At 44.0% G+C, this 27,429-nt stretch overlaps 1 protein-coding gene across 1 annotated transcript in view; it reads right to left on the reverse strand.

Annotated features, from left to right (window-relative positions):
- The window catches only part of TTC33 (tetratricopeptide repeat domain 33), a 678,801-nt gene that overhangs the window by 571,808 nt on the left and 79,564 nt on the right, over positions 1–27,429 (reverse strand). Inside the window, exon 2 of the mRNA XM_086960577.1 lies at positions 12,315–12,536. Coding sequence (XP_086816703.1) covers positions 12,315–12,535 — 221 coding nt within the window. The 5' untranslated portion in view covers position 12,536. The remainder of the gene's footprint in view (positions 1–12,314; positions 12,537–27,429) is intronic.

A 27,429-nucleotide genomic window follows, 5' to 3' on the forward strand; every position in this document is an offset into this window, starting at 1 on the left:
TGTACGTATGTTATAAAGAAGAAGATAACCTAGCACCGAGTGGAAAGAAGAATAAAATTAGGGATTACATTTAGAGGACGGAGAAGGGCTAGGGTTGTCTGCTGCTAAGAAGAGAAAAATACATTGTGATGAAAAAAGATACCTGTTGATAAAAAGCACTTTAAAGACTAAGAAAGTACATAAGCAACCAAAGACTGCAACAGGAAACCTTTTGCTAAAGAAACGAGGTACGCTGTTGGATGACATGGAGAACGGCAACCCAAACAGAAAAGCTAGATGGATAGTAGGTACACTTATAGCAATAGTGATATTCCTTATAATTTTAGTAGTAACGATATCTTACCTGACAGGACATGAGAATGATAAAAGAATAGCAAATGTAAAAATTGTAACGACCTTGAAACCTGCTCTTGTGGGAAAGAAGGAGGAGAGCACTGTTACACGTGAAAAGGCGTTACTTGCAGATGAAGCTCGTAGATTACACATAGACGAGTCACAGGGAAATTTTAGGTCAAATGCATATGCAAAATTATTGTACGAATATATCGATGCCATGGAGGCCAAAGATTGCTACGTTTGTATGCAATTGCCGGCTTCTGTAGACGAAGGCATTAGATATCACCATCTCCCATTGACTTATGGGATAACATGTAGTTTACTGCTTAGTATATTTTATGGTAGAGAAGGATTTGAGTACTACTTTTCAAATTATGATTCGGTACTGCCTGAAGTTCCGAATTATAAACAAATGAATAAGTGGGACTACTACAAAAAGGAGGATAGATTAGCCAAATTCTTTCTTCCTTGGGACACATTAGATACATCATATGCACGTAGAAATAATCTGACTTGCAAAGTATCAGAAGTGGAGAAAAGATTTATAGCACAAGTAGATGATCGATGCAGACGGCAGAAGATTCTAAAAATGTCAGGACAATGGAAAATAGACTGGACAGAAGAAGAGAAGGCACATAAAAAGAAAGGTAGCAATGGTCCAATAGCATTGGATAGAACGCAGAAAGGAAAGTTATGTTTAGCTCGAAGCAAAACGTATTACGAGAGTGAATTTGTAGGTGAGGTTAGTTGCGAGCACTCTTTTAAACTAGAGTACTACACGAAAGATTTTATGAAAGGAATGCAAGCTATTCCGAATGTGTATTTTGTATGTGGGAGAAATGCCTATGTAAAACTACCTGACAATTGGTATGGTTCGTGTTACTTGGCAATTGTCTTCCCCAAAATATATCATGCAAAGGATTTAGCGATTATAGAAGGAAAGGCTTCGAGGAGGACGAAAAGGGAAGTAGGAGATGCAGAAGTAGTAGGAGATGTATTTGGAGCGATGTTTCCATTGTTAGGTTTGATTCTTAACGATGTTAAGATTAGAAGGTTAGCGACAGTCGTGGATAGATTGTCTGCTAGTACTGCAAGATCATTAATGTTAGTAGAAGGTGAGATGCAGTCGATTAGAGCAATGGTTTTACAGAACAGACTTGCTTTAGATGTGATATTAGCAAAGGAAGGCGGAGTTTGTAAAGCTTTGAAAGTTCAGGAATGTTGTACTTATATTCCTGATAATTCAAAACCACTTGAGAAAGTCATACAGAACATTACACAGATTCATCAAGAAATTGAAGATTTATCAAAAGTAAATGTTTGGGAAAAAGTAGGAAATGGAGTGGGAAAGGTTGGAAATTGGTTTGCTAATCTAGGCAAAAGTATAGTTTGGTATATTTTAAAACCTGTATTAATAGTATTAATTTGCATAATTACATTATTAGGATTAGTAAAAATGTATAAGTGGTATAGGTCGAACCAGTTACAAAGATCGATGAGAGACCAAGAAAGAAGACTAGCTGTCCTACAAGATCAACAGTATAAAAGTCTGAGAACACTTGAATCGATAAAAAGAGGAACTGATGTAACTAGTTCGGTATAAATGATGTATTCAAATTGTTTTTAGTGATGACTCCTAAAAGTCATCAAAGGGGGGAACTGAGAGAGCGCAATTTGAATGCGAAGTACATCGTAGCCATATTTAGACGTATATGTTATAAACGTAGGAATGAAACGTATATCGTAATGTAAAGTTGACAATTATGACATAAAAGCCAACGAAGGTGATAACATGTTATAGGAAGCGTAAATGTATTCACATGTTAAAATGCATTAGATTTAGAAGGCCTGTATACATGATGGGTAATGTAGAGATGCTTAATGGAATATAGAACGTGCACCGTAGAATTCGTGTACGTGTGTAACTTTAAAATGGAGAAGCGAAATGTAATGTGGAAAAGCATAAACGTAGTGAATTGTAATGTGGAGAAATGTAGGGAACGTACATGATAATGTAACCAAGGAGAATGCATAAGTTATATTCTATGTAGTCGTATTCTATGTATTATATATTTGATGTAGAATGTATTTAAGTATAACTAGGGCTTTTCTTAAAAGTACGAATATATAAATGTATGCCAAAGGTTATACTGTATAGAGGGTTTCTGTAGGAATGTTGGAAGGGTTTAGGTCATTTGTGTTTATAACCTGACTGACCAAGAGTTCGAAGGAGCATAGTCACAAGAATGTAATTTAGAGGGTTTGTAAAAGTCGTAAATAGCTTGATGTGGACGTGAGAGCCGAGAAGTCTAGCACTTGTTAGATTTAAGGTGACAATGCCGGACGGAACTTATTGCTCGAACGTGAGGAGAGGCATTTGTTGAGGTGGACTATGTTTTGACAAGACCATTCACATGATCTAGAAGGTTAAGAAGTGTACAGATAAGTTAAGACCTTGTCTAAGTTTCTATGACACTTGAGCTGAAAGAGTCAATAAAAGTCGACGATGAGATGATGAAGATGACATCGAAAGGAGAAGGGTCAACTTAACGAACGACGCAAGGAATGGACCAATGGAAGAAGCAGGAAGTTGACATCATCGGGGGAAAGTCCGTGGTGGGCGTCAAGGGGCGTTCCACCCACACGGTGATTGTGTATTTTAGGGACAGCACCCCGGGGAGGAGAGAGCAATCAGGGAAGAGCAGAGCAATTAGCATTAGGCTAAGGCGAGAGCGAAGACAAGGGTAGATGCCTTGAGCAGATGCGCTAAGACATCAGAGCGCAAGGGAGCAGTAGGCCGAGGACCCTTAGAGAGAACGGATGGGTAGGCAGATAGGGTACTGCTTCTGAAACTTAAGATTTCCTTTAGAGGCTAAAGAGAGTTTGAACTTCTTTGGAAGTCAAACTGCTGACACCTTTTTAGGGAAGAAACTTGCGAAGTAGGGTTGACACATAGCATAGAGTAGGGACAGATTAACTTGATGATGTTTTTATCTTACTGCAGATGACGCAGAAGGAACCACTTCACACCGAAGCTTAAGAGGCTGATATTGAAACTGATTTTATATTTTGTATACTTTGAAATTTTATCCTGAGTGGATTGTATCGCATCCAAATTAATCTTTATATAAACTCTTAAAACTTTATTAGTTGTAAGTGGTTCTTCAGAGTGGCGTCAGTTAATGGGGTTTGCCTAACCAAGGCGGGGGTGGTCCTTTCCTCAATGACAGATACGAGCGGTCCAAAACAGATGAATGGGATTCTTTATTAAATTTATCATAACCATAAATTGATATCAAAATCTCATTCCCCGCAGGGGCCTCCCAGACTCTCTCTCCCACTCGCTGTATTTCGAGGCGCGTACCACGGGCCTCAGTCGGCACCGGCCACCTCCAATCTTTACTTCTGTGACAGTGTCCCCTTTCATACCCATCTTATAGTGCCCTTCTTCAGCCTTCCACCCCCAACAAGTGCCTCCTCTAACTCCCTCTCGCATCCACTAACCTCCACTACTTCACTTCCGGTGATGCCAAGCAAGTCCAAGGTCATGCTTTCAAGTTCAGTCGCCGCCAATCCTGACATAACCCGCCACTTATAACCCCAACCCCCACCTCCTCTGCTCCGGAACATTTGGAAGCTGGCTCCTCTGTTTAACAGACTTCCATAAATGACTTCTACCTGGAACGGCGTGGGTAGCATCATGAGGAAAGTTTAAAAAAAAGGCATTCATTTTTTATGCAAATTTCGGTGCACTGTAATGTGGACAAATGGGTAGATGAACTTGTAGCGATGCCTGCCTGCACTTTTCATTTCTCTAGAAAAAAAGAACAACTTGCAGCCTTTCAAAATATGCGTCGACGTGCAGATGTGGTTTGAAGAGTGCTACTGCCATCTACTGGCGACATGAGCATCAGCCAGGCCACATGAGCATCAGACTGGGTTACCCAACGCAACCCTGGCAAAAATGCTCGTACCTACCCCGCTCTGTTCGTCTCCTTGCTCTTTCTTCCTATTCATCCATTCTCCCCCTCTGCCTCTCTCCTTCCTCTCTTCTCCTTTCTCTCTACATCCCCCATCCCTACCCCTCTTTCTTGAAGCCTTTCTGTACCTGCTGGATGGGGGAGTTGCGTAAAGTGTAAGAGGCACCAGGAGCGACCCTGGGCTTTCAAAACCGGCCTCCGACGGAAGCAGCCGGTCAGGGACAGCGCGGAGGAATAAAAGGCCTGTTCATATGCTCCGTCTGGTGCCTGTGAAAGCTGCGCTCCTACAAAATCCAGAGATTTTGGTGTAGCTTATTAAAGCCAGACTATAGGCGAGCATTCTAACATTCTGGAAGTATGAGGGATCAGTGCAGATTTTTTATTCCATATGAATTACAAGGTACGAGGATGTGCTTTTCTCAGCACTTACTAAGGCATAGGCAATCCTCGGGGAAGCATTCCATTTGGTTTCTAGCCTATCTGCGCCATCAAGAATGGGCAAAATATAGGAAAAGCAGTCCTGGCCTGGCCACAGAATACGCAGACGAGAGCGAACTGGCAAGCTATGCCCCTTTGCACAGGAAAACTGGTGAGGGCCTCCAGTTTCTTTTTTGTTATGAATAATGATGACGTAGGACAGGCTTATCACCTGTCTATGGACTTTTCTTTCTCCATGGTAATGCAGATGGATGTGTGCTGTTAAAGTGTCGCAGCACACGGACCGCAGATGCATGCAGAGGGTCAGTGCTGCAGTATGTGCACAGCAGGTTTACCCATTACCATATACATTTGCCTCATGTATCCATATCACAAAGACACAACTCTAACAGTTGTGGACTTTCAGGTGTGATGGTCCAATAAAGTAAACCAAGCCTACAAGTCCCCGGAAGCACCCGGGTGGTAAAGGGGCACCAACTAGGACTGCAAGAGGCGTGTCCTCGATAGAGGCCTGCACGTCTCAACACTGAACTCCCATCCGCAGGGAACTTAAGATCAGTTCCATGAGGTGCATCATGTGCACCTAATAAGAGAAAATACCTCTTATTAAGACATACATTAAATGCAGGACGACAGCGTAATCATTATTTGAATCATTAAATATCCAGTTTCTAAACAGGGAGACAAGTGGAACATTTAACATTGATTTCTGGTCTGCCCCGTAGGCGCAGTGCTGCCCTTCTGACTGAGCTAGGGCAATGTGCCTAGCAGTGGGTGGGCACACACATAGCTCAGGTCACGGCCCTGCCTGTGTGGGGCCTTTCAGCAGCACAAGGACACAGGGCTCACTACTAAACGAGAATGCATTTCAACAGGTAAAGTGGCAGAGCCAAGTAAGGACCTGTCTCGGTGTTAATCTTGCTTGGGCTGAGCACTGGCAATACTTTCGAAGCCCTGCAAGGAGCCAAAGCCCAGTCTGTAAGCAAAAGTCCTGTCAGTAAGCCTAAGCCCAGTCGGCAGCCGAAGCCCAGTCAGCAGCCGAAGCCCAGTCAGCAGCCAAAGCCCAGTCAGCAGCCAAAGCCCAGTCAGCAGCCAAAGCCCAGTCAGCAGCCAAAGCCCAGTCAGCAGCCAAAGCCCAGTCAGCAGCCAAAGCCTAGTCAGCAGCCAAAGCCCAGTCAGCAGCCAAAGCCCAGTCAGCAGCCAAAGCCCAGTCAGCAGCCAAAGCCCAGTCAGCAGCCAAAGCCCAGTCAGCAGCCAAAGCCCAGTCAGCAGCCAAAGCCCAGTCAGCAGCCAAAGACCTGTCAGTAAGCCAAAGACCTGTCAGTAAGCCAAAGACCTGTCAGTAAGTCAAAGACCTGTCAGTAAGTCAAAGACCAGTTCGTAGCCAAAGACCAGTCCGTAGCCAAAGCCCAGTCAGTAAGCCAAAGCCCAGTCAGTAAGCCAAAGACCTGTCAGTAGCCAAAGACCTTATTTTGAAAAACAGGGGACCCCTACTTAAACTACGTTTGCTAGTTGTAGGGAACTATAAACATTTATGAAAACAAGAGAGTGACACAACACTCCCACTAGCAGAACTTGAAGTTATAAACTGCCTATATATTGAGTAACAATCAAAGTGACCCTTCCTAATAGTGACATCAAATGATTATAGAAAAGATTTTTTGTTTGATTAAATTATTTTTATTTTTATTTTAGATATTTCCTGTTTTCTTTTTATAAATATATTGCATCTCTTAAATAATTCATTGATCAACATACATACATTCCATATATAAATATATATATATACAATAATCAATACAAAAATACACTATAAAAAACCAAACACAAAATCTCCGGTCGATGTAGCAGTGAAGTAGGCAAAGCGGTGGAATATAGCAACTACGCGCGTTTCGGCCAGTAGCCTTCGTCAGGTGACTGTCATTGACAAAAAAACAAAACTTGACATAATACAACGTAAATTATTAAGGTATTTATATTTAAAATCTTGAATGGTTATTATCTGGTCTGTTCTGTGCCATAGGGTGGAAAGAGAATTCCGCACTTGTGTGGTGCCTTTTATTTTATCCAATCCAAAAACGGGAAGTATTTTGGACTCATCGAGTCGGTCCTTTATTTTTCTGACGTTCCAATTAGATGGTCTCAATTGTATTGGTATAAAAAAGGGAGGTTTTGAGATAAATCAGCAATCACATCCTTATAAAGGAAATAGTGTTTTCAGGGTAATATCTCCCTTCAGGAGGAGGCCATCATTTTGTTGAGGTCCTCTGGTATCTATTCAGTCGTGCACGATTCTATTGTCTTTTCTTAAAATGCGACAGATAGCCTTCCGATATTCTTTATTGGTCATATGAGTTTATCTTTATAACGGGAAAGTCTATCCGTGCATAACGCCGGGAGTCCGCAACGATCAGGAAGCACCCCAGTAGCCAAAGCCCAGTCAGTAAGCCAAAGATCTGTCAGTAGCCAAAGATCTGTCATTAGCCAAAGACCTATCAGTAGCCAAAGCCCAGTCAGTAAGCCAAAGCCCAGTCAGTAAGCCAAAGCCCAGTCGGTAAGCCAAAGCCCAGTCAGTAAGCCAAAGCCCAGTCAGTAAGCCAAAGAGCAGTCAGTAAGCCAAAGAGCAGTCTGTAATCCAAGGCCCAGTCAGTAAGCCAAAGCCCAGTCAGTAAGCCAAAGCCCAGTCAGTAAGCCAAAGCCCAGTCAGTAAGCCAAAGCCCAGTCTGTAAGCCAAAGCCCAGTCTGTAAGCCAAAGACCTGTCAGTAAGCCAAAGCCCAGTCAGTAAGCCAAAGCCCAGTCAGTAAGCCAAAGCCCAGTCAGTAAGCCAAAGCCCAGTCAGTAAGCCAAAGACCTGTCAGTAGCCAAAGACCTGTCAGTAGCCAAAGATCTGTCAGTAGCCAAAGATCTGTCGTTAGCCAAAGACCTATCAGTAGCCAAAGCCCAGTCCATAGCCAAAGACCAGTCAGTAAGCCAAAGCCCAGTCAGTAAGCCAAAGCCCAGTCAGTAAGCCAAAGCCCAGTCAGTAAGCCAAATACCTGTCAGAAGCCGAAGCCCAGTCCGTAGCCAAAGCCCAGTCCGTAGCCAAAGCCCAGTCCGTAGCCAAAGCCCAGTCCGTAGCCAAAGCCCAGTCCGTAGCCAAAGCCCAGTCCGTAGCCAAAGCCCAGTCCGTAGCCAAAGCCCAGTCCGTAGCTAAAGCCCAGTCCGTAGCCAAAGCCCAGTCAGTAGCCAAAGCCCAGTCCGAAGCCAAAGACCTGTCAGTAAGCCAAAGACCTGTCAGTAAGCCAAAGACCTGTCAGTAAGCCAAAGACCTGTCTGTAGCCAAAGCCCAGTCAGCAGCCAAAGCCCAGTCCGTAGCCAAAGCCCAGTCCGTAGCCAAAGCCCAGTCCGAAGCCAAAGCCCAGTCCGAAGCCAAAGCCCAGTCCGTAGCCAAAGACCTGTCAGTAAGCCAAATAACTGTCAGTAAGCCAAAGAACTGTCAGTAAGCCAAAGACCAGTCAGCAGCCAAAGACCAGTCAGCAGCCAAAGACCAGTCAGCAGCCAAAGACCAGTCAGCAGCCAAAGACCAGTCAGTCAAATGGCATCGAATACAATGCGTCAAGACCCTGACTGTAGTGAAACTTCAGCAGTATCACTTTACCATGAGCATATCATGCTCAACAAATCACATCATTACATTGTAAAACAAGGACATTGGACTTAACTCTAAAGAAAAAAATGATGGTTCCTAAAATCGCAGCATTTAAAAAGCGTATGGACGATACCGTTGGTGGATGGGATGAGGCGTAATTAACAGCACCAAGAGACAATCTCTGAGGAGGAGGCAGAAAGGACATATTGCAACACTGAAGGAACACATATCGCTTGGAACAAGCAACATTGATTTACAGCAACGTTGCTACAACACAGAAGTAAAATATTAGCAGTTACTTTCAGTATTCGAAAAGCACAGAATATAATTATGAAACACAGTTTCCACATATAATAATAATGGTGTAACACTGTACTGCAGAGGTCTTCAAACTTTTTGCTCTGAGCTCGCCCTAACCAAAATGTTTTGATATTAGACCTCACCTCCAAAACTTTATGGTAAGGACTGGGGGAGCGGAGGCTGCTGGGCTGAGCACAGGGGTTGGGGCTTGTGAGATCATTTCAGCTGTACATTATTTATATTGCTCATAGTCCATATTAAATATGAGATTTAGTAAAGAGACAAATCTTTCAAACAAAACCAGGAACTGACCAAGAAACACTGTTCCCCATCACTGGGGTGACATGAGCCCTTCAGCCTTCTGGGTCCCAATACAACTCCACCTGGTGCACTAATGTTAGCTGTGATCCTGAGGAGTAGTCTGATTCCTGTGCCTCTTCCACTCCTTCCCCGCCATGCTTGGGATCACTCTAATCTTGAAACTCTGTCCCTTTCAGAAAAAAACACCATGCAGCAAGGGTGCACTCGGCCTTAATGTTAGCAGGGAAAATGAGCACACGCGCACCTTTTGTAAAGTAAGAGTCACAACTGTGACTCTTGCCCCAATGCCCCATTGCCGCTGCACCTGCTTCAATAATGATAGCTACTAACTGTCAAAGTGACCTGTCTCTGCCCTTAGTTAACACATATGTCCCAATCTTGCCCCACCGGCCTCTCACCATCTTTGAATCCAAGCTAAGGTGTCTCCTCTACTGCATTGTTTCCCTCCCTTGGGTCATTGCCCTGAGACCCAAAGCAACACTGGCACAACAAGGGTCATCTGGTATCTAATGCAAGCAAAAAAGGATAGTAAACCAGAAATAATTGGGGTTTAGCTAGCCCCTCACACCCCTTTGTAGTGTTTAGTTGGCCCAGTGATGCGATTGGCCAACTAAAACCCACTGCCCCTTCAGCACAAATGATACCTACAGGCCCTGTCTCGTCAGCCCACTCCACTGGCCAAAAGCAGGCTGCCAGCTCCTTTTTGTAAAAAAAAAAAAAAAAAGGAATGAAAGCCCCACACCTCGCCCCTGTTGCCCGGGCCTTATTCTGTGCACAGCAATGGTGACCTGGAACCGAATGCTAACAAAACATGGGTCCCCATTTCCCTTCTTGGTAGTAAAACGGCCATACATGGGGGGTGCAGTGGCCCCTCCCACTCCTGGCACCAGTACAACTGCACCTGCTGCACTAATGGCAATAGTAAATGACGAAGAAATGAGTTCCCACATTGTACCCCCTTCCTCTGGACCGTCTCTTAGATGCTGTCCATGCATCTCTCTCCTTTCCTCTTTCTCCTGGACCATTACTTTGAGTCCCAGTGGTGCAGATTATCAGGGCTCTGCATCTGAATGCAATCCTATTGCCCTACTCCTGCCACAACGTCGACTCGGGTGTAAGGACAGATGCATACAATGTAAGGATAAAGTGGGTGGGATCTATTGGGACACACCATGCTATATAATTTTACAAAAACAGACACTACGTTTTTGGTAAAAACAACCACATCTGGTCTGTTAATGGAGACCTTGAGGCACTTCTGGCTGAAAACAAAGAGGGCGTTGTGTCTCCTGTGCTATGAAGCTGATACAATGACAGAGAAGTAAAGACGCAACCTTCTCACCAGAGTGCCTGCTACCTGGAAGACACGTCAATATGTACAATTGGTTAATTTACCAACTGCAAACACTATTTGGGAGCCTGTACATACTTTAATTTAGGAACTCATTGAAACTTCATGGTAACAAAGATTTATTCTTCTTGAGAGGTAATCTGAGGTCTGAAATTCATTATTTTAATGGGCACTTAATAAAAATGTTTGCACAAAATGCAGTCTGAATACCTATCGCTAAAAGATATGCTTTAAAAGCAATCGTTTCCGCTTAAGTACTAAATCATTGTGTGACAGTCTACCTTATACTGTGTGTGATACCGTTTAAAAAGGACGACTTACATGTACACAGTACTTTCTGTCAGAGGGTGGAACCTCGTAGCACTCAATACATAAGTTTTTTTTCCTCATTGCATCAACCTGGATTCAATTATGTGATTCTCTGGGCACACACACAGACTTCTGCAGTGATTATATTAACCAATTCAGGTTCGATTATTTTAACTTGCATTCATTTTTTCATTTAAATTTGAGTTATTTTATAGGCAGAAACCTGAAAGTAAAAGAACAACAAAATATTTACAGAATATTTAGCTATGTTCAGCTTTGATTTGACGCTAAGACCTTACTCAATGACCCCAAGGCCAGATTGGCTTTTTATTCCATCAGCTGCTTTTAAAAGCCCAGTGCTGCTGGGGTGCATGTGCACTTTCCCCGATTTCCTCGAGGTTAACTGCAGCAGAAGGGGGCTTCAAGAGAAAGAGAAAATGAGAGCAGAAGAAAGGAGGTGAAGAGAAAAAGATCAAAGAGAAAGCAGAGGGTAGAGAGAATGGAGAGATAGTAAAGCCAGGAAGGGAGTGGCACTGGGTTCAGATGTTTTGCTTGGGTCGCATTTGGTTTCCCAGTCCGTACTTGAATGACCCTTTCCCCCACGGCACTCAGGACCACAGTTCCCATACATGTATATGCACTCCGGCCATTGTAAATGACGACTGCCTGGAAACGCAACAAACAAAAGATCGCATCGCCAGGCCATCTGCAGTTTCAGGTGTTTCCAGGGGCATTTGTGCCCCCCTGGAAACACAGCCACGAACCCCCAGGGGGTTGCGCCCTACAGTTTGAAGACCTTTGCTGTAGTGGAAGAGGCCAAGGGATTCCAGGAGTGCAAAGGAATAAGATAAACCAGGATTCAAAATGGAAGTGTTGTAGTTGAGTAACTAGTACTTGTGGTTAAGCGTTATTCTGAGTATGGCGCAAAATTTTGTAGGCCTCGTCAGCAGTGATGAGGAGTAATTCAGGACAGTCCACTAGAGGGATGCCAAGACAGAGGAGGATCTGTCCTAGAAAGGTTCTAGTGACGTGTGTATGACTTGTCTGAGAAGACAAACTATAGGTAGCACCTATACAGGCGTGTAGGTGTCTTTCTGGGCACAGAATTCAAGGTGCAGTGGTTCACAGCTCAGTTCAATCAAGAAGTTCTTCAAAACTGAATGTAGAGATGTAGATTTCTTTTAATTTCACAAACACAAATCCATACAGAGAATATCAATGATTCATGAATCTTCAATCCATGTACGTTATAGATATTGTGTCATGCATAATCAATAACATTGAAGCATTTATCCATTACCAATGCATTTCGGCGCCAAATGTCTGAATAGGTGCTACCTATATATTGATTCAATACTCTCCCGAGCGGGGAGTGATTTCCTGAAGCACGAAATACAAGCTGTAGTGTGATTTAACCACTAAGCTGTGCACGATCGTATTTTCATGATTGTCTGAGAAGACATCACTTGCCTACTGTGTTGCACCCACAAGCTCTTCTCCTAACGTTGACGGTCATCTGCAGTGGATACTGTGCTGCATGACAAACTTTCAGGGTCAGTCCCCGACTGCCTGCATTTTGTTTATTTCGGATATTCCTTTGTCCTTTCATAACAGGTTTGGGTAGACTTAGAATAATTTATTTAAACATACCTCTCGTTTTCAGCCATTAGTACTCCTTCATCCTTCAGTCGTTTACTTTTGACCATGTTGTCTTCTTCGAGGATCTCCTTTTTCCGTTTTATTGCATTGAGCCAATCCATGTTCTCAGATCGAACCATGCCACTTTCTTCTGCCGCTTCCGCTTCGAACTGCTTGGATGTGGTCTTTGAGACTTTCTCACCAATCTTCCTCTTCCAACCAAAAGAAGCCATCCTACATAAAAGAACAGGCAATGTTACTGCAAGTCGCCATGGAAATGCCAGTGCATTAAAAAGAAACACTACTTCACTGGGCTTGGCATGCTGGTTGTGCACATTGAAGTGGTCCCCCATTCCTGTCTATGCTCCATAGCCACTGCTCCGTATAGAAGAACCATCTAAACAAGTTTACTCTTTCTACTCACTGGCTTGTCACACATGCACAAACCGTGTACACAAAGGTTTACATTTACCTTTTCCACTTGGAGGAGATCAAAAATTACTCTACAGTTCTCTGCTTTCCTTCAAAAGGGAATGGGCACATACAGTACCCCGAGAGAATTCATACTCCTATGCTTCCCCGGGAAAGTGTAAGGGAGGCTCCGAAATTGCCCACAAAAGTTCCAGAGCAGGAAGATTTTTGGACATTTCACAGAGGGACATACACCTACAAACTCCTGTCCTGGGGTGGTAACTTTTTCTCTTATTTAGAACTACTACCAGTTTCTCCATTACCAAATGTACCTTTTATTCTTGCTACTGCTTTCCCCCCTGCCAGTACTCACTCGCCTGTCAAGCGCTTAGAGACCCCGGGTGATAAGGCGCTCTACAAGTCGAAAATACAAATACAAATACAAATACTCTTCCATGCTTTCTATGGAAAAATGTATTGCTTTTTTGGGCAGACCATGACTCAGATGTGAACATGGACGTCTACGGTTTATCTTTTTCCTCTTTCTACAGGGGAGACACAGAAATACAACCATCACATACATCAGCATTTGTATGCCTCCACCCTACTTCGAACGGAAGGTATACAAATACAGCTAACCCTAACACATGCCATACTACAGTATTTATATGCTTTTTGAAGACAGGCGGGGAAAAATAACCATCCCAAAAATAGTGACTTGCTGCAGTTTACCTAAGTGTTCTCTACGGAAAAACAGGGACGTTGAAACAGACTATCCCATATAATCCCAATTCACCACCCCAACCGGTCATAATCCCCTAATCACAATAGGTAGCTTCCAAAAATAAGCTTTCTTTAGCAATACTGTACAGTGGGTAAAACACAGACATTTCAGGACACTGAATGATAAGTTTGACTTATTCCAATTTTCTTTATGTAACAAAGGCAAAATGGCAATTTTGTATTTGTGGACTAGTCTGAGCAAAATTATTAATTTTGTTAAAATGTAGTGTTATTACATCATAGACTAGACCCAAATGGGTAAAAGAACCGTTAACAGAGATATATATGACATACAGTGCAAAATATCATGATAATACAATCTAAATCAAGTAAAGCAATATTAGAGTATTAAATAAACCTGCAGTTCCAGTAATTTGTCAGAGATCAGGTTCTGTGTCATCAGACATGAAAGAAAATCAAACACAGAGGTAGCAAGGCCTCTGAAATTAGAAACCTTTGAGTTAATTTTGGAAGATTCCTTTACTATTTCATTAATTCTCAGGATGTTGCCAATGACTGCAAAATTATCATTCAGGGCTAGATCATTGTGTAGCTTTGCATTTTGTGTTTGAATAATTTACAACTAACAAGATGCTGTCCCCAAATCATTCTCACAGCGTTAGCCAGTTAGGGGTGCGGGGGGTGTTAATGTATCAAATTTCACCTTCAAAGTTTGGACAGATTGGCACACGCTATCAGTGCAGGTTGTCAGCTCTGCTTGCTGGTAAAGCGTCTCCTGCATACCAAATAGTGAACGTTTTGTTCTATCAGTTGTGCTTTTTAAACGTAGGAATCTTATAAACAAAATAAAATTGGAGTGCAATACATCTTGCACAGACAGCGTGTAAATGTCAATTGCATACATGTGGTGTTAGCAATGGGGGTCTCTAGTTAGCAGAGGTTTTCACCCTGCCCAAGTTAGAACCCTTCCTTCTAGTTAGGATAAGGGAGTTACACACCTAGATAACCCCTGCTCACCCCCTTGATAGCTTGGCAAGAGCCGACAGACTTATCTCAGAGGCTATGTGTAGAACATTGTTACCCAAACCACAGTAACACAGTGAAAACACTATAAATGGACACCACACCAGTTTATCTCAACCAATGAAGACTGAAACAACAAAAATCCAACATACACAACTCAAAATATTACTTTTTAAAGGTTTTCAGTTTAGTTCAGTTAGTCTTTATTCAATAGTTTGCAATCATAAAAGACACAATACATACATAAAATTGTCGTAAAAAAACAGTTAAAACCCTAAAAGCATACATTTAATACAGAATGAAACCCATTATATCTAAATCCTAACTAAACAACAATAGTTAAAATAGAGTTTATCAGCTATAGTATTTCCTACATTCAATCTCTGGTGGGGAGCCAATTTGGATTAGGACACTCCGGCGCTAAATTTGATTCCTCAACAACCACCAATCTTTTCCTCCTCAGAGCCCAGGACCAACTCAAAAATTTCGCTACAGCAATAACAATATCTGTGCGCGTATTCGTTGTCAGGATACGCATAGCCGCCATACAGGATCTAGTGCCAAGGTTGGAACGTAAAGGCTTCAGCCAACTAGAGCGCGGCCTTTATTTCATTTCATGAAGCTTTATTCGGTTCAAATAGATGACCATAAAAGCACAAACAGGGTACAACATGTTAAAAAGTGATAAAACTATAAATACATATTTCATATCATATCAAATCTGATAGTTATTTACAATAAAAAGAAAGACATATCTAACCAATTGATCATTATTTCAGTTAAAAAATCATGCTTTTCCTAGCGTTGATGCACTGATTTAACAACGTCGCAGTATAAAAACAGATGTCTGCTGATTCCAAGTTTAAAATCATAAATCATAGCATGTGTAACTGTACGTACTCCGTATTTAACAAATATAGGTTTTAGAAAAGCAATACGAAAGTGCGTGCACAGTTTACAAAACAACAGAAAGTGTACAGTGCTCTGGGTGGATACATCATCACACCTACAAGGCCCAGTCGGATGATTCTTGATATTAGGATGGGCTACCAAATAGTGGGCCATTCCGAATCCACGCCTGGTTAGTACAAATTTGTGAGAGTTCCTAGTTACCATGGTTAAATACGAAGGGAAACTTTCCACTGTAATATACCTATTATAGAAAATAACAGTTGACAGAGATCCAGCTGCAGTTGCCCGCTTTCTCCCCATAAATGTCAAAAAAGTATTTTTCATTTCGGATTTGGAGATCATAGATGCTGCACCGGGATCAGCTAAAAGATTGAGATTAAAAATAGCTGAAAATTAAGCAACAACATATTTTAACCAGGGAATATTTTGGTATTTGTCCAGGCATAGACAATCCTCAATGATAGATCTATTAAATTGCTTATCATCCTCTAACCAAATAGACCGCCAAGTCATCAAAGGCCTAAGGCATAATAGATTAGCTAAGTGGTTGACTGCTAGCTCTCGATGAATTAGTTCAGTCGAAGCTGACATGGGCAAACAAAGGAGCCTTTTAAAAAATAAATTTTCCTCCAGCTGTAGTTCTGAAACACAGCCGTGGCCCCACACTCCTGCCCCATACAGTGCTATAGTAGCACATCTAGCCTGGTAAATCTTGAGCATATCCCTGGAGCGACGATCCCCTACCTTAGCAGCAAATCTGTAAATGCCATGGGCATTTTTTGCCATTTTATTCCGGATATTAGTAAATTCATTTTTCCATTTCCTATTATTAAAAAAAGTAATACCTAGGTAACAACATTTTTCCACATGTTGCACCTTCTCACTATCTACAAAAAAAATATTTAAAACTCTAGCTTTAGCTCCACAGGTCATGGTGTAAGTTTTCCCTTTATTGATTACCAATTTTCTATCTTTAATAAAAGAGGAAAAACTGTCCATTAGTCGCTGTAGTCCCACCGGGGTCCTAGAAAGTAAAACAGCGTCATCGGCGTATAATAACAACGGTACTGGTACACCATTGATCTGAGGGGCATCAGCATTAACTTTTTTTAAAATGACATCAATTTCATTAATAAATAAAATAAATAGGAAGGGAGCCAAAACACAGCCCTGCCTAATTCCTCTTCTGACACTAAATTTGTGGGTGCATTCTCCTTAGTACCAAAGCGCACACTAGTTTTCAAGTTCTCATATAACCTGGCCAGGAAGAAGATTATACCTTCGGGTGCGCCTAGCTTCAACAGCGTTGGCCACAATAGTGCATGGTCTACCATATCGAAAGCACTGCTCAGGTCTGCAAAGCAGAGGTACATTGAACCTGGTTTAGCTTCAGTGTACTTCCCGATCAATAGATCAAGAATAATACATTGATCGAGGTACCCCGGCCTCTTCTAAAACCAAACTGACTATCAGCCAGTATACCATTCTGCTCAGCCCAATCCTCCAGTCTCACAAGCATAACTCTACTCATCACGTTGACTGATGAGTCAAGGAGAGAGATTGGGCAGTAGTTTTTTGCGTCAGACCTCATACCCTATTTATAAATTGGTACTATAATCGATTCGCCCCAGGTTGCAGGGGGATCGGTGCACACAGCTGCATTAAAAACAGTTGTAAGAAGAGGTCCCCACACTTCTGGTGCTGCCTTATAAACATCTATAGGTACCCCATCAGGGCCCTGGGCTTTCCCGCCTTTACTATTATGTATTCCGCATTCAACCTCCTGAACAGAAATATCAAGCGGCAAGACCGCCCACTGATTTGGACAAGTCTCTAAAGTTCTATTGGAATTAAAAATATAAGAGAAATGGGCAATCCACCCTTCACTCGATACATTAGATATCAACTCTGGTGTTTTTTCTTCTTTTAGGAAGGGGGAATTAACAGTGATCCAAAATAGGGTGCAGTTTGAGAGTTCTGCCGCTTGGTTAAGAGAGTCCCAAGCCAGTTGCTGTAGTTCGCACTTCCTCTGTTTGAGCACACGTTTATACTCCATTCTCAGATTAATTACTACATTTTTGTCCCTGGGCTTGTCTGCTAATGCCTGCTTGAGTTTAGTTAATGTGCCAGTGCATTGATGGTTGAACCAACCCTGTCCACTCCTACATTGCCTACTGTTACGTCCCGTAAATTTGACATCAATCGCTTTATTAATTACATTAAAAAGTAATAAAAAAATTTCAGGATCAAATCTATTTTCTAAAATAAAAATAATGTTCAACAGGCTCTCCTTAATTATGGAACTGGATAGTTCATTAGCCTTTTCTCCTACCCATCTTAGCCTAACCCCATTGGTCCTGTGTGGTTCCACATTTGTAATTATATTACCTACAACAGTCGAGCTACCTACCCAGAGGCTGGTATTCAAAATAATTTGATTGTGATCACTTAATGTAGTGACTTCAATTCATGGGGGGCACAGTAAGGGATAATGTTCGACGACACAATCACCTGGTCGATGACAGAAGTGGCATGCCAATTTTTAAAGGTAGGGATGGGCAATCCATCAACATCTTTACAGCACTCCACTATTTCCAAATCATAACAACCCATGAGCTTATGCAATGCTTCGCCATACCCACTGTGTCCAAAATGCAAAATATCACACCCCGCATTATTGGTAACCCCACAAACCTTCTGTGCTGACATCTCGCACAATGCAATATTAAAATCCCCCACCCAGATAAAATCGAATACAGCATTTGCTTCCTGGCACAAGTTAGCAATAGCGGCGGCCAAATCTATTCGTAATTTAGCCCTAGTACCATCGAAAATATTGTTGTAGTAATTGATCAACAAGATATTACGCTCTTTGCCCTCTATTAGCCAAAGGATCTGCACAAGATCACTTACAGGTATATACCGGTTAACCAAAATAGGACGTGAAATGGTTACAAGCGTGAGGAGACCCACCTGTAGGTCTACCGGGTCCCCCACCCATCGCTAATAAATTATAGGAAACAAATCCATCATAGTTAACTTCACTCGTACTCCACGTTTCCTGAAAACATAAGATATCATGGGCATTGATAAATTCTGTCCAACCAGTGTCCCTCTCCTTTGATTTCAGCCCCGCCACGTTCCAGCAGATAATTGTTGTGCCTTTTTCCCTAGCACTATCACTGTCATGCACCAGACTATTATTTCTCCCCCCACTCTCATTCTGAATTGTTTTACTTAGGTCCCCACATTTAAATAGGGCACTTTCACCCAGCCCCTGATCCATATCTGTACTATTTATAGACTCTGGAGCCACACTATTGCCCTCACAAACCGCCACTAGAGGACTAATAGACTCCTGAGGCCGAGATTTCCCTATCTGCTCGGGTCAATCATTGGCATCCATGGAATTTAGAATCTGGTATCGGTTTTGCATCACGAGATCAGGGTGTGGCCTCTGGATAACTGGCCAGGGTTTACCTCTTCTACCATCACGGGGGAAAATACCAGGAGGACTATAGAAGAACCCAAGTGAGCGGGCACACACATTACCATCAGTTATCGGTAGGGATGCAGCTCTCAAAAGTACAGTGGCTGCATGTTGTGGGTGCTTAAAATTTATTATAACACAATCACCCCTAAGACCTTTCCTAGAACTCCCAATCCAGTTCACCCTTCTGGTCGTCAAGACTTGGTCTGAGAATGCAGTTGGGAAACCACAGTATGTGTGCAACCAAGATACCGTTTTAGTTTTTAAGGTCTCATGTGTTTCTTAGTATTTGCCATTCTCAGCTGGGGGAACATTGGTTAAAACTACCACGTATGGAGCACAATCAGGCGGGAGATTAGTAGCGCGCCTATGTCTTACCTCGGTCCAGTCTTCATTACCGTCGGCTTTTGTTACAGCCTGACTATCATTACTGACTGGAGGCGCGGAAGTTGATGGGTTACTTGTACCGTTATCACTTAGGCCTACATCTCTCTGAGGGGCAACATCCTCGTTATCGCGATTACTTAAAGGTAATGTCATTTGACTACCTGCTACTTCTACAGACTTTTTAAGTAGTCCACCTAATCTATTGACTTCAGCAGTTAGCTGGTGAACTTTAGTCATGAGGGGTTTAACAATGCCCTTGATCATAGAGTCAATAATACCCGCTAAAGTCTTAATTAGTTCGGCATCCAATGTAACAGCATCTTCTTTAACCATGCTGTTATCATCCTTGTCCGATGTATTAGGGGGGGGTAACTGCTCTTTTCCTTATAGGGCGTGACACTCCCCGTTTAGTCTGAACTTTTCTGAATGCCCTTACCACTCTAGGGACTGGAGTACGTGGGTGCTGTGCTGTGGTATTAATAGAGTCATCCAAGTCAACTAAATTAGGGATGTCCTGCCCAGATATATCTTTAGCAGAGGCTTCGGGATTGTTAGTGCTACTACTTTCATCCAATACCAGTGAAACCAGCACTGCTTCCATGATGGATGGCGGGGGGGACTGGCTAAACCCAGCGACTGCCGCCTCTCATTATTGATCTTGCTCACAACCTTCACTAAATAATTGTCTATGGTATGAGCCACCTGTGTAGCCTTTAATTTAGACATAATTCGCAATTAAAAGAACCGATGAAAAGCTTCTTCGAATTAACACAGAAATGAAACCAATTATAACAAACCACCAACTGGTATAGTCACTAGTTAAACAAGCACTGGCGTTGCCAATAGGTCTCGCAGTAGGAAAGTTGGAGCTATTGGTTTTGTAAATGACAAAGCCCTTTATGTTTTCAAAATGAAAACCAAAATAAAAGGCATTGTTATTTGCAATTGTAATAGCTCCAACTTTCCTACTGCGAGACCTATTGTCAACGCCAGTGCTTGTTTATATTGCTTCCGACCTCTTGTTAAGCTCTTTCAGTGCGTTCCAAACTTCCAGGTGAGTAGTTGCTACTACTGTAGGGTATGTATGGGTAAACATAGGAGTCACATCTGTTAGTGTTGAGTTTGATTCTTGGTTATGTTCCATACTTTGTGCAGTGGTGTTTTAGTACACTTGTGGGTTAAAGCAGAGGAACGTGGGGATCAGGCCACAAGTAGCATGTACAGTTATCTTCGGAGACTTGGTTCAATATTTGACAAGAGATGGTCTTAGTTTCTCTTTTGAGTTTTCTGTGATTGTTGCTTCTCTATCCCGGTTAGCGAGTTATCCCCCGAGCTTTAATGTCTGCGCTAAGAAGGAGCCATCCTTTCCTAACTTGTGATGATTAGTGTTCAGGAGATGCACCCTGACCAGTGCTTTATTTTTCGTGAAGTGCAGTAAATCTGCTTTCACCTAGGAATCCCAGAATGGTTTCGAGGTGGTTGTTAAACTCGAGTTTAACAGGTTGTACAGGGACTGCCATGCCAGTATGTTCCTTTAAAATGCGTTATGATCGTGTCAGAGCCAAGGCCCAGTTGTGATTACTGCAACCTAAGTGCTGCCTGTGCAGGAGTGGGGGCTCGTTTGCAGCACCCGTCTTCTAGACTAATTCAACCCAAAAAAATAATCACCTGCCCTCTGCCATGTCGAATGTAATTTGAGAGAGCTCAGCGTTTCCCGGCGGAAAATCAAACTCGGTTTACTATGAGGCTGCTGGGATTGGTTGCTGTGGTTTTTTTACAATTAGAAAAGAAAATCTGTTGCGGGACCATCAGAAGGCGATGGTCCCGCAACTGAATTGTATTCATGTCTGTTTGATTTGATGTCACAACATGACCACTGCTGATGTCTCTTTTTGTTTATTTACGGTTTGTCCACGTCACTTATGAGTTAATGATTCACCCACCATTTTACTTCTTTTTTTTTACTTTGCCTGTTCAGGCCTTGAATATGTTGAATCATTGTAATATCCTTTTTTACCTCTTTGATCCTTATTGTACTGTATTGTCTTGTACTTGTTTTGTTCCTGATTTGAAATAAAAATGATTTGAAATAAAAAAAAAGAAAAGAAAATCTGTTCGTGTTGAGATTAAATAGCAGGCGCGCCACAAGGGGGCTCAATGCTGCTGCTGCTTGGCCTCTTGTGATCCGCAGGCACAGGGTTGTGCCTGTGTCACCCCGCTGCAATATTGCCCTCGGTCCCAGATTCACAGCGTATTCAATTGCAGACCTTTCGCCAACTTAAAGGGCTTCTCCGGTACGGCGGTGCTCATTTGTGAACTGTAGAGTAATTTTTTGTATCCATTGCCACTGGCATCACTCCAGTGAGAGGGAAGGAAAAAAACAAGCAACAAAGAGTGGTCAGGCGAAGGGGTAGGGCAAGCAACAACAATAGTGCAAAAAACAATGCAGAAGGGATGGGGCAAGAAACAACGTTAGTACAAGTAATAAAAAGAAGCAGCAGGGACAGGCCAAGCAACAACGTTGGGGGCATTGGTGAGAAGGACAGCACAAGCAACAAAGAGGAAGTAGAGGGTGCAAGCAATAATGTAGGAGGGGGGGTGCAAGCAACAACATGAAGTGGGATAAAAAGGTGGGAGGAGAAGGTCTGCAATATATGCGCTGTTGTGGAGTGCTGCAAGTAAAATAAAAAATAACTCTGAAAGCAAAAGTAGGGGAAGGACACGAAAAATACACGAAGAGGAAGTAAAGCAGGCACATGCTGAGCAAATGGCAAGCACAGGGCGGGCTCTAAGTGTCACAAGCGACAGCAAATTTTGGATAACATTAAATAAATGCACGCACGGAGACAAAGTGAAAAAATAATGCGTCACCAACACGTACCTGATAATGCAGAGCGGCCGGGAAACTGAAAGTACGGCCGGCCGGCCAGCCATGATTAATTAGGGGAGGAGAAGCCGCAGAGCGCACGCTGGGCGAAGCCCTCTGATGTGCTCTGCGACCGTGAATGGGCAGAGGCAACACACAGGCTCGTAGCCACGAGGGCACTATTGTTAGTTGCAGTGGTGAGTTAAGGCGACCACAGAGCTGATCAACAGGATGAAAATGCACCGCCTTTTGGAAAAAAAACAATGCCCGGATTGTTTCTTTCCTCTTGGGTGTTTACCAGGGTCCGTTCAGCACTTTGAGTCTTTCTGTCAGATGTTGCCGCCCCAGGCAGGGGTCTTTGATCATGTAATGACCTATAAATTAGACCTGTTTCGCCGGGAGGGCATGGGGAGGGGGGCAGCCTTGCCACGGAAGTAGGGGCGAGGGGGTCTAAGGTCTTTGGTCACACTGTGTACATTTTGCCATGTTTGGTGGGGATTCGCGCCTCTGAGTATTTGTGCCCGCTTGTGGATGAGGACTGTCGGGGTCCTGCTGTTCCCCTTGTAGGGGATATTTCCACCTGGCAGAGAGGCACCCCTCGGTGCATACCACCAAGGAGCGGCACGGTGTGGTTGGCAGATGTACCATGTTTATCTGCATGGGTTCACTCATGTTATTTTCATGTACGTTTGTGTATTTGAGGGGTAGGTGTTGCCTCGGTATCTGTCATGGGGTGGGGGCATGTGTATATACTGGTGCTAATACTGTTTTAATAGATGAATTTACCCACTGTGCCCCCGTATGTGGGGGTGCCTCGATTTTTGCCACCGAGTTTCACATGGTGTGTGCACAGCTCTTCAGTTCAGGGCTTTGTTCTACCCATAATGTATCGAGGCAGCTGGTCCTTGAAGGGTTAAACTTTTGTTCATAGTGCTGTTTTCGCGGAATGTCTTGTGGGATTCCTTTCAACTGCGGCAAGCACTGCTGTTATTTCTGGAGCAGCTCTCGATCCCATGGTCACTTAAAAAAAGATCTGACATACACAACTGCAGCTAGTGTGAACCCGGGAAAGACTTGAGTAGATTTAAAGCATGTGTATGTGAAATACATACCGACCCTTCTGCCGGCATATACCATGGATATATAATGTACTGAACGTAAACGTAAAGTATTGCAGATCCATGAGACTCGGGTACTGATACATAAAATATACCCAAGCCTGCTGCTAAGTAATGGCTTAGGAGGTCCTTGTGCAGATTTACATAATAATATACCGAGTTTGCTGCCAGTCCAAGCTTGTGAGAGCCAAGCGACTAGGTGTGATATATGTACACAGGCACGCCAACACACCTTGACGGTTCTTTAGGATCTGTGTGCGTGTGCACATATAAAGTACAGGCATATGTTTAGCAAAGGTATGTGCATAGGGTATAATCGTGTGGTATTAATTTTTACGTATATAGCGCAGTTTACCAGGGTCGTGTGGCGCAAGTGTGTAAGCGCTGAGAGGAATGTGAGTAGCGCTGAGGAGAAAATCGAAGCTGTAAGGGGCATCCGATTGCTAAAATTACCCCATTCTTGTGGCGCATACACATGGGAAGAGTTATGATGTCAGACGCCGGCGTAAGAAGAATTATGGTAGCAGTCTAGTCTTAAATTTAACCCTACGCACAGGAAGTGTGTGCAACGCCATTTTAGGTAAATCATATTAGCATTAAATACTCCAGTGAAACAACCGAATCTGAGACTAAAAAGGAAAATAACAACCAGCTACCCAAAAGATTCTTTGGAAAGACAAAAATGTGAAAGAAGTTTAATGGAAGCGTTTTAAATAAATAAAATAGGTGAGGTGATGGGAAAAGGCAAAAGGAGGAGTGCTGCTACGGCCTGGGGGAAGCTGACTGGGGAGGGGGAGGAGAAATGAAAGTAAAGGCTGTGTTTGCGGGGATAGAGAGGGGAGGAGCTGGTGTGGGAGGAGTGCTGCTACGGCCTGGGGGAAGCTGGCTGGGGAGGGGGAGGAGAAATGAAAGTAAAGGCTGTGTTTGAGGGGAGAGAGAGGGGAGGTGCTGGTGTGGGAGGAGTGCTGCTACGGCCTGGGGGTAGCTGGCTGGGGAGGGGGAGGAGAAATGAAAGTAAGGCTGTGTTTGCGGGGAGAGAGAGGGGAGGTGCTGGAGCTGGGGAACAGAGTTTATGGCCCAAAAGCACGTGCCTGTGGCCACGTGAACTTAAAGAAAACCGCAGGAACGAAGCCCTTGGTTTGACGAGAATTTTCAGGACATGAATTCTCGCTCCGCTCAATGCGCTTGCGGGCATTGATAGGTCGCGAGACCTAAAAAGAAAATAATAAATTCTCACTGCATATATTGCCAGCTAAAATTATTCAGGGTTTCTGGCCCAGCCCAGTCTCTTTCTGTCTGACTGTCCGCCCTTTGTCTGGGCTTCGTCCCGCGCGTCCCGCGGTTGCGGGAGGCGTTACTTGCTTTTCAAGCGCCTCTGGGCGCGGTCTCACTGGCGTCAGGTGTGCGCCGCCGGGGCACCTGGGGAATGTAGTCCAGCCGTTCCCCTCACAGCGTTAGCGGGACACACTCCTGTGCAGCCGTTCCCCTCACGGCAAGGGCAGAGTAGAGAAATGCCAGGTGGGTTCTCCAGCGACCCGAGAGAGCGCTTCGGCGCTCCTTGCTTTTCAAGCGCCTCCGGGCGCGGTCTCACTGGCGTCAGGTGTGCGCCGCCGGGGCACCTGGGGAATATAGTCCAACCGGTCCGCTCACGGCATTAGCGGGACACACTCCGGTGCAGCCGTTCCCCTCACGGCAAGGGCACAGTAGAGAAATGCCAGGTAGGTTCTCCAGTGACCCGAGAGAGCACTCAGCGCTCCTTGCTTTTCTAGCGCCTCCGGAAGCGGTCTCACTGGCGTCAGGTGTGCGCCGCCGGGGCACCTGAGGAATGTAGTCCAGCCGTTCCCCTCACGGCGTTAGCGGGACACACTCCGGTGCAGCCGTTCCCCTCACGACAAGGGCAGAGTAGAGAAATGCCAGGTAGGTTCTCCAGCGACACATACAACTATGGATGTATGTGTACTTAAGGATGCGTCAAAATTCACCAAACTAAGCAGCTGCAGCTGAGCGAGGTGAGGGAAAACACAGGGATTCGTCAATTCCTGATTCCTTGGGGAGGTGATGCATTGATTCTACTGCACGAAGGAGAAAGGTTGCGTCGGCTCCGGACTGTAAGAGGAAGCAATGCTTCGAATTCCAGACAGCATGGGAAATCCAGTAGCTGAGAGCCAATGCGGTGGCTTTCATGCGATGCGTGGATTTCTGCAGCCACAAACAGTTGATGCGTCGATTCTTTCAGGTGCACAGTGGGCCTGCGTCGGAGAAGGAGCAGAGATCTCGGAATTCAGAAACTCGTGCTCTGGACTCGGGCTGTGACGGTTCTCAGCCACAAACAGACGATGCATCAGTCTTTTCAGGTGCAACTCGGAGATGCATGTGTTTTTCGGCCGCATGGCACTTGGGGTGCGAAAACGGCACTGTAAGGGTGATGCATGGATTTTCACAAACAGGAACAGAAAAACAAACTCCAAGGGCCCAGAAGTAGATGTGGCACCACTAGGCAGGCCAGTATTCCCAGCAGTGGAGTTCCAGGATGCTGTAGGTGAAGTCTTTGTGGCCCTGAGACTTCTTAACAGGAGGTAAGCTCTAGATCAACCTCTTGGGAGAACCTTCTAAAGCAGGATACACTGCAAAGTCCAGTGTTTGTCCCCTGCAGCAGAAGCAACAACTGCAGGCCAACCCAACAAAGCAACACACAGCAAAGAGACATTACTCCTCTTCACAGCTCTTCAGCTCTTGGCAGAGATTCCTCTTGATTCAGAAGTGTTCCAAAGTTCTGTGGTCAGAGCCACAATACTTATTCTACATTTCGCCTTTTAAGTCAGTACACCTCAAAGAAAATCTCTCTTCCTCACCAGAACCAGTTCTGTCCTGCCCTTGACAGTCACACTACAGGAGGTGGAGACAGCATTGACAAAGGCAGGCACAGTCTATTCAGGTGTCAGTGACAACTCCCAACACTCTAACTCAGGAAGACCCACCAGGATATGCGAGGCACACCACCGATCCCTTTGTGTGACTTTCTAGTGTGAATGCACAACAACCCCTGTCAGCCTAAATCGGGCATTCATTCCACACAGGCAGGCTGAGACACAGGATGGTTAAACAAAAAAATGCCCGCATTTTAAAAGTGGCCTTTTCTAACACACAATTTAACAAGCCTTGGCATAGCCAATAGGTCTCGCCTTTGGGACCTTATAAGTGTTCGGGCATGCAACAGTTGGCACAGCGCTGGCTAGAAAGAGAGGGTGTTCAGGTAGTGGAAGGAGAGAGGATTGAGGCAGAGAAAGGAGGGAGGAGAGAGAAGGGCTGAGTCAGGTAAGAGAGAGAGAGAGAAGGACAACAACTGAGGCAGGGAAGAGAGAGAAGGGCTGAAACAGGCAAATAAACCATTTAGCCCCAACACCAATGGCATAAAATATTTGCCCGTCCATTATAGTCACATGTGAAAGCACTTGCATAATATCCATTCAGCCACAGCAACACCAGCTCCTCAGCTGTTATGTAAGGAACATGACCACCCATACTACTTCGCAAATTCCATGGCAGAAAAACAAAGACACATTTGGAGTGCATCCCCTTCAGTTTAAATACAACACAATCCCACCTCAATTGACAGCAACAGGCACCCATCATTTCCCAACCCTTGCCACACGTTCCCCCATGTGCTTCCCTCACGCACACTAACAAGACCAGCCATCATGCTGCCTTGCTACAGCTTGCCTTGTCAACGTCACAACCACACATCTAACTCTGAACCGACAGTGCCCTCATCTGCAGTGTCACCATGGCTCCAACATTAAGTTCTAGTTATTTCTCTTTCCCCAAAAGTAATATAAAAAACAAAAAGGTGGACTACAACACTGTCCTCTATTACCATTGTTGCATTTATATTAGCAGAGCCCATCATCCTCTCCCAGACGGTCCAGAGCAGCATTTAGGTACATGTCGATCTTGTGTACTCCATTGTAAATGGTTTTCAGGATCATCCTCCAGTCGGGGGTCTGGGCTGCTTGTTCTTCTTGGCAATACACTGGAGACACAGACCACATATCACAAGCTAGTAGAGCCGACAACAGCAGCCAAAGCATGGTGCCCAACATTAGCGACAGCCACAATGCTACTGACAACAGGACGTTTCTATACTGTATGTACCCCAGTGCCGGTAAACTGTGTTTA

This window comes from Lissotriton vulgaris, chromosome 3_1, assembly GCF_964263255.1.
Source record: "Lissotriton vulgaris chromosome 3_1, aLisVul1.2, whole genome shotgun sequence".
In the NCBI taxonomy this organism is placed as follows: Eukaryota; Metazoa; Chordata; class Amphibia; order Caudata; family Salamandridae; genus Lissotriton; species Lissotriton vulgaris.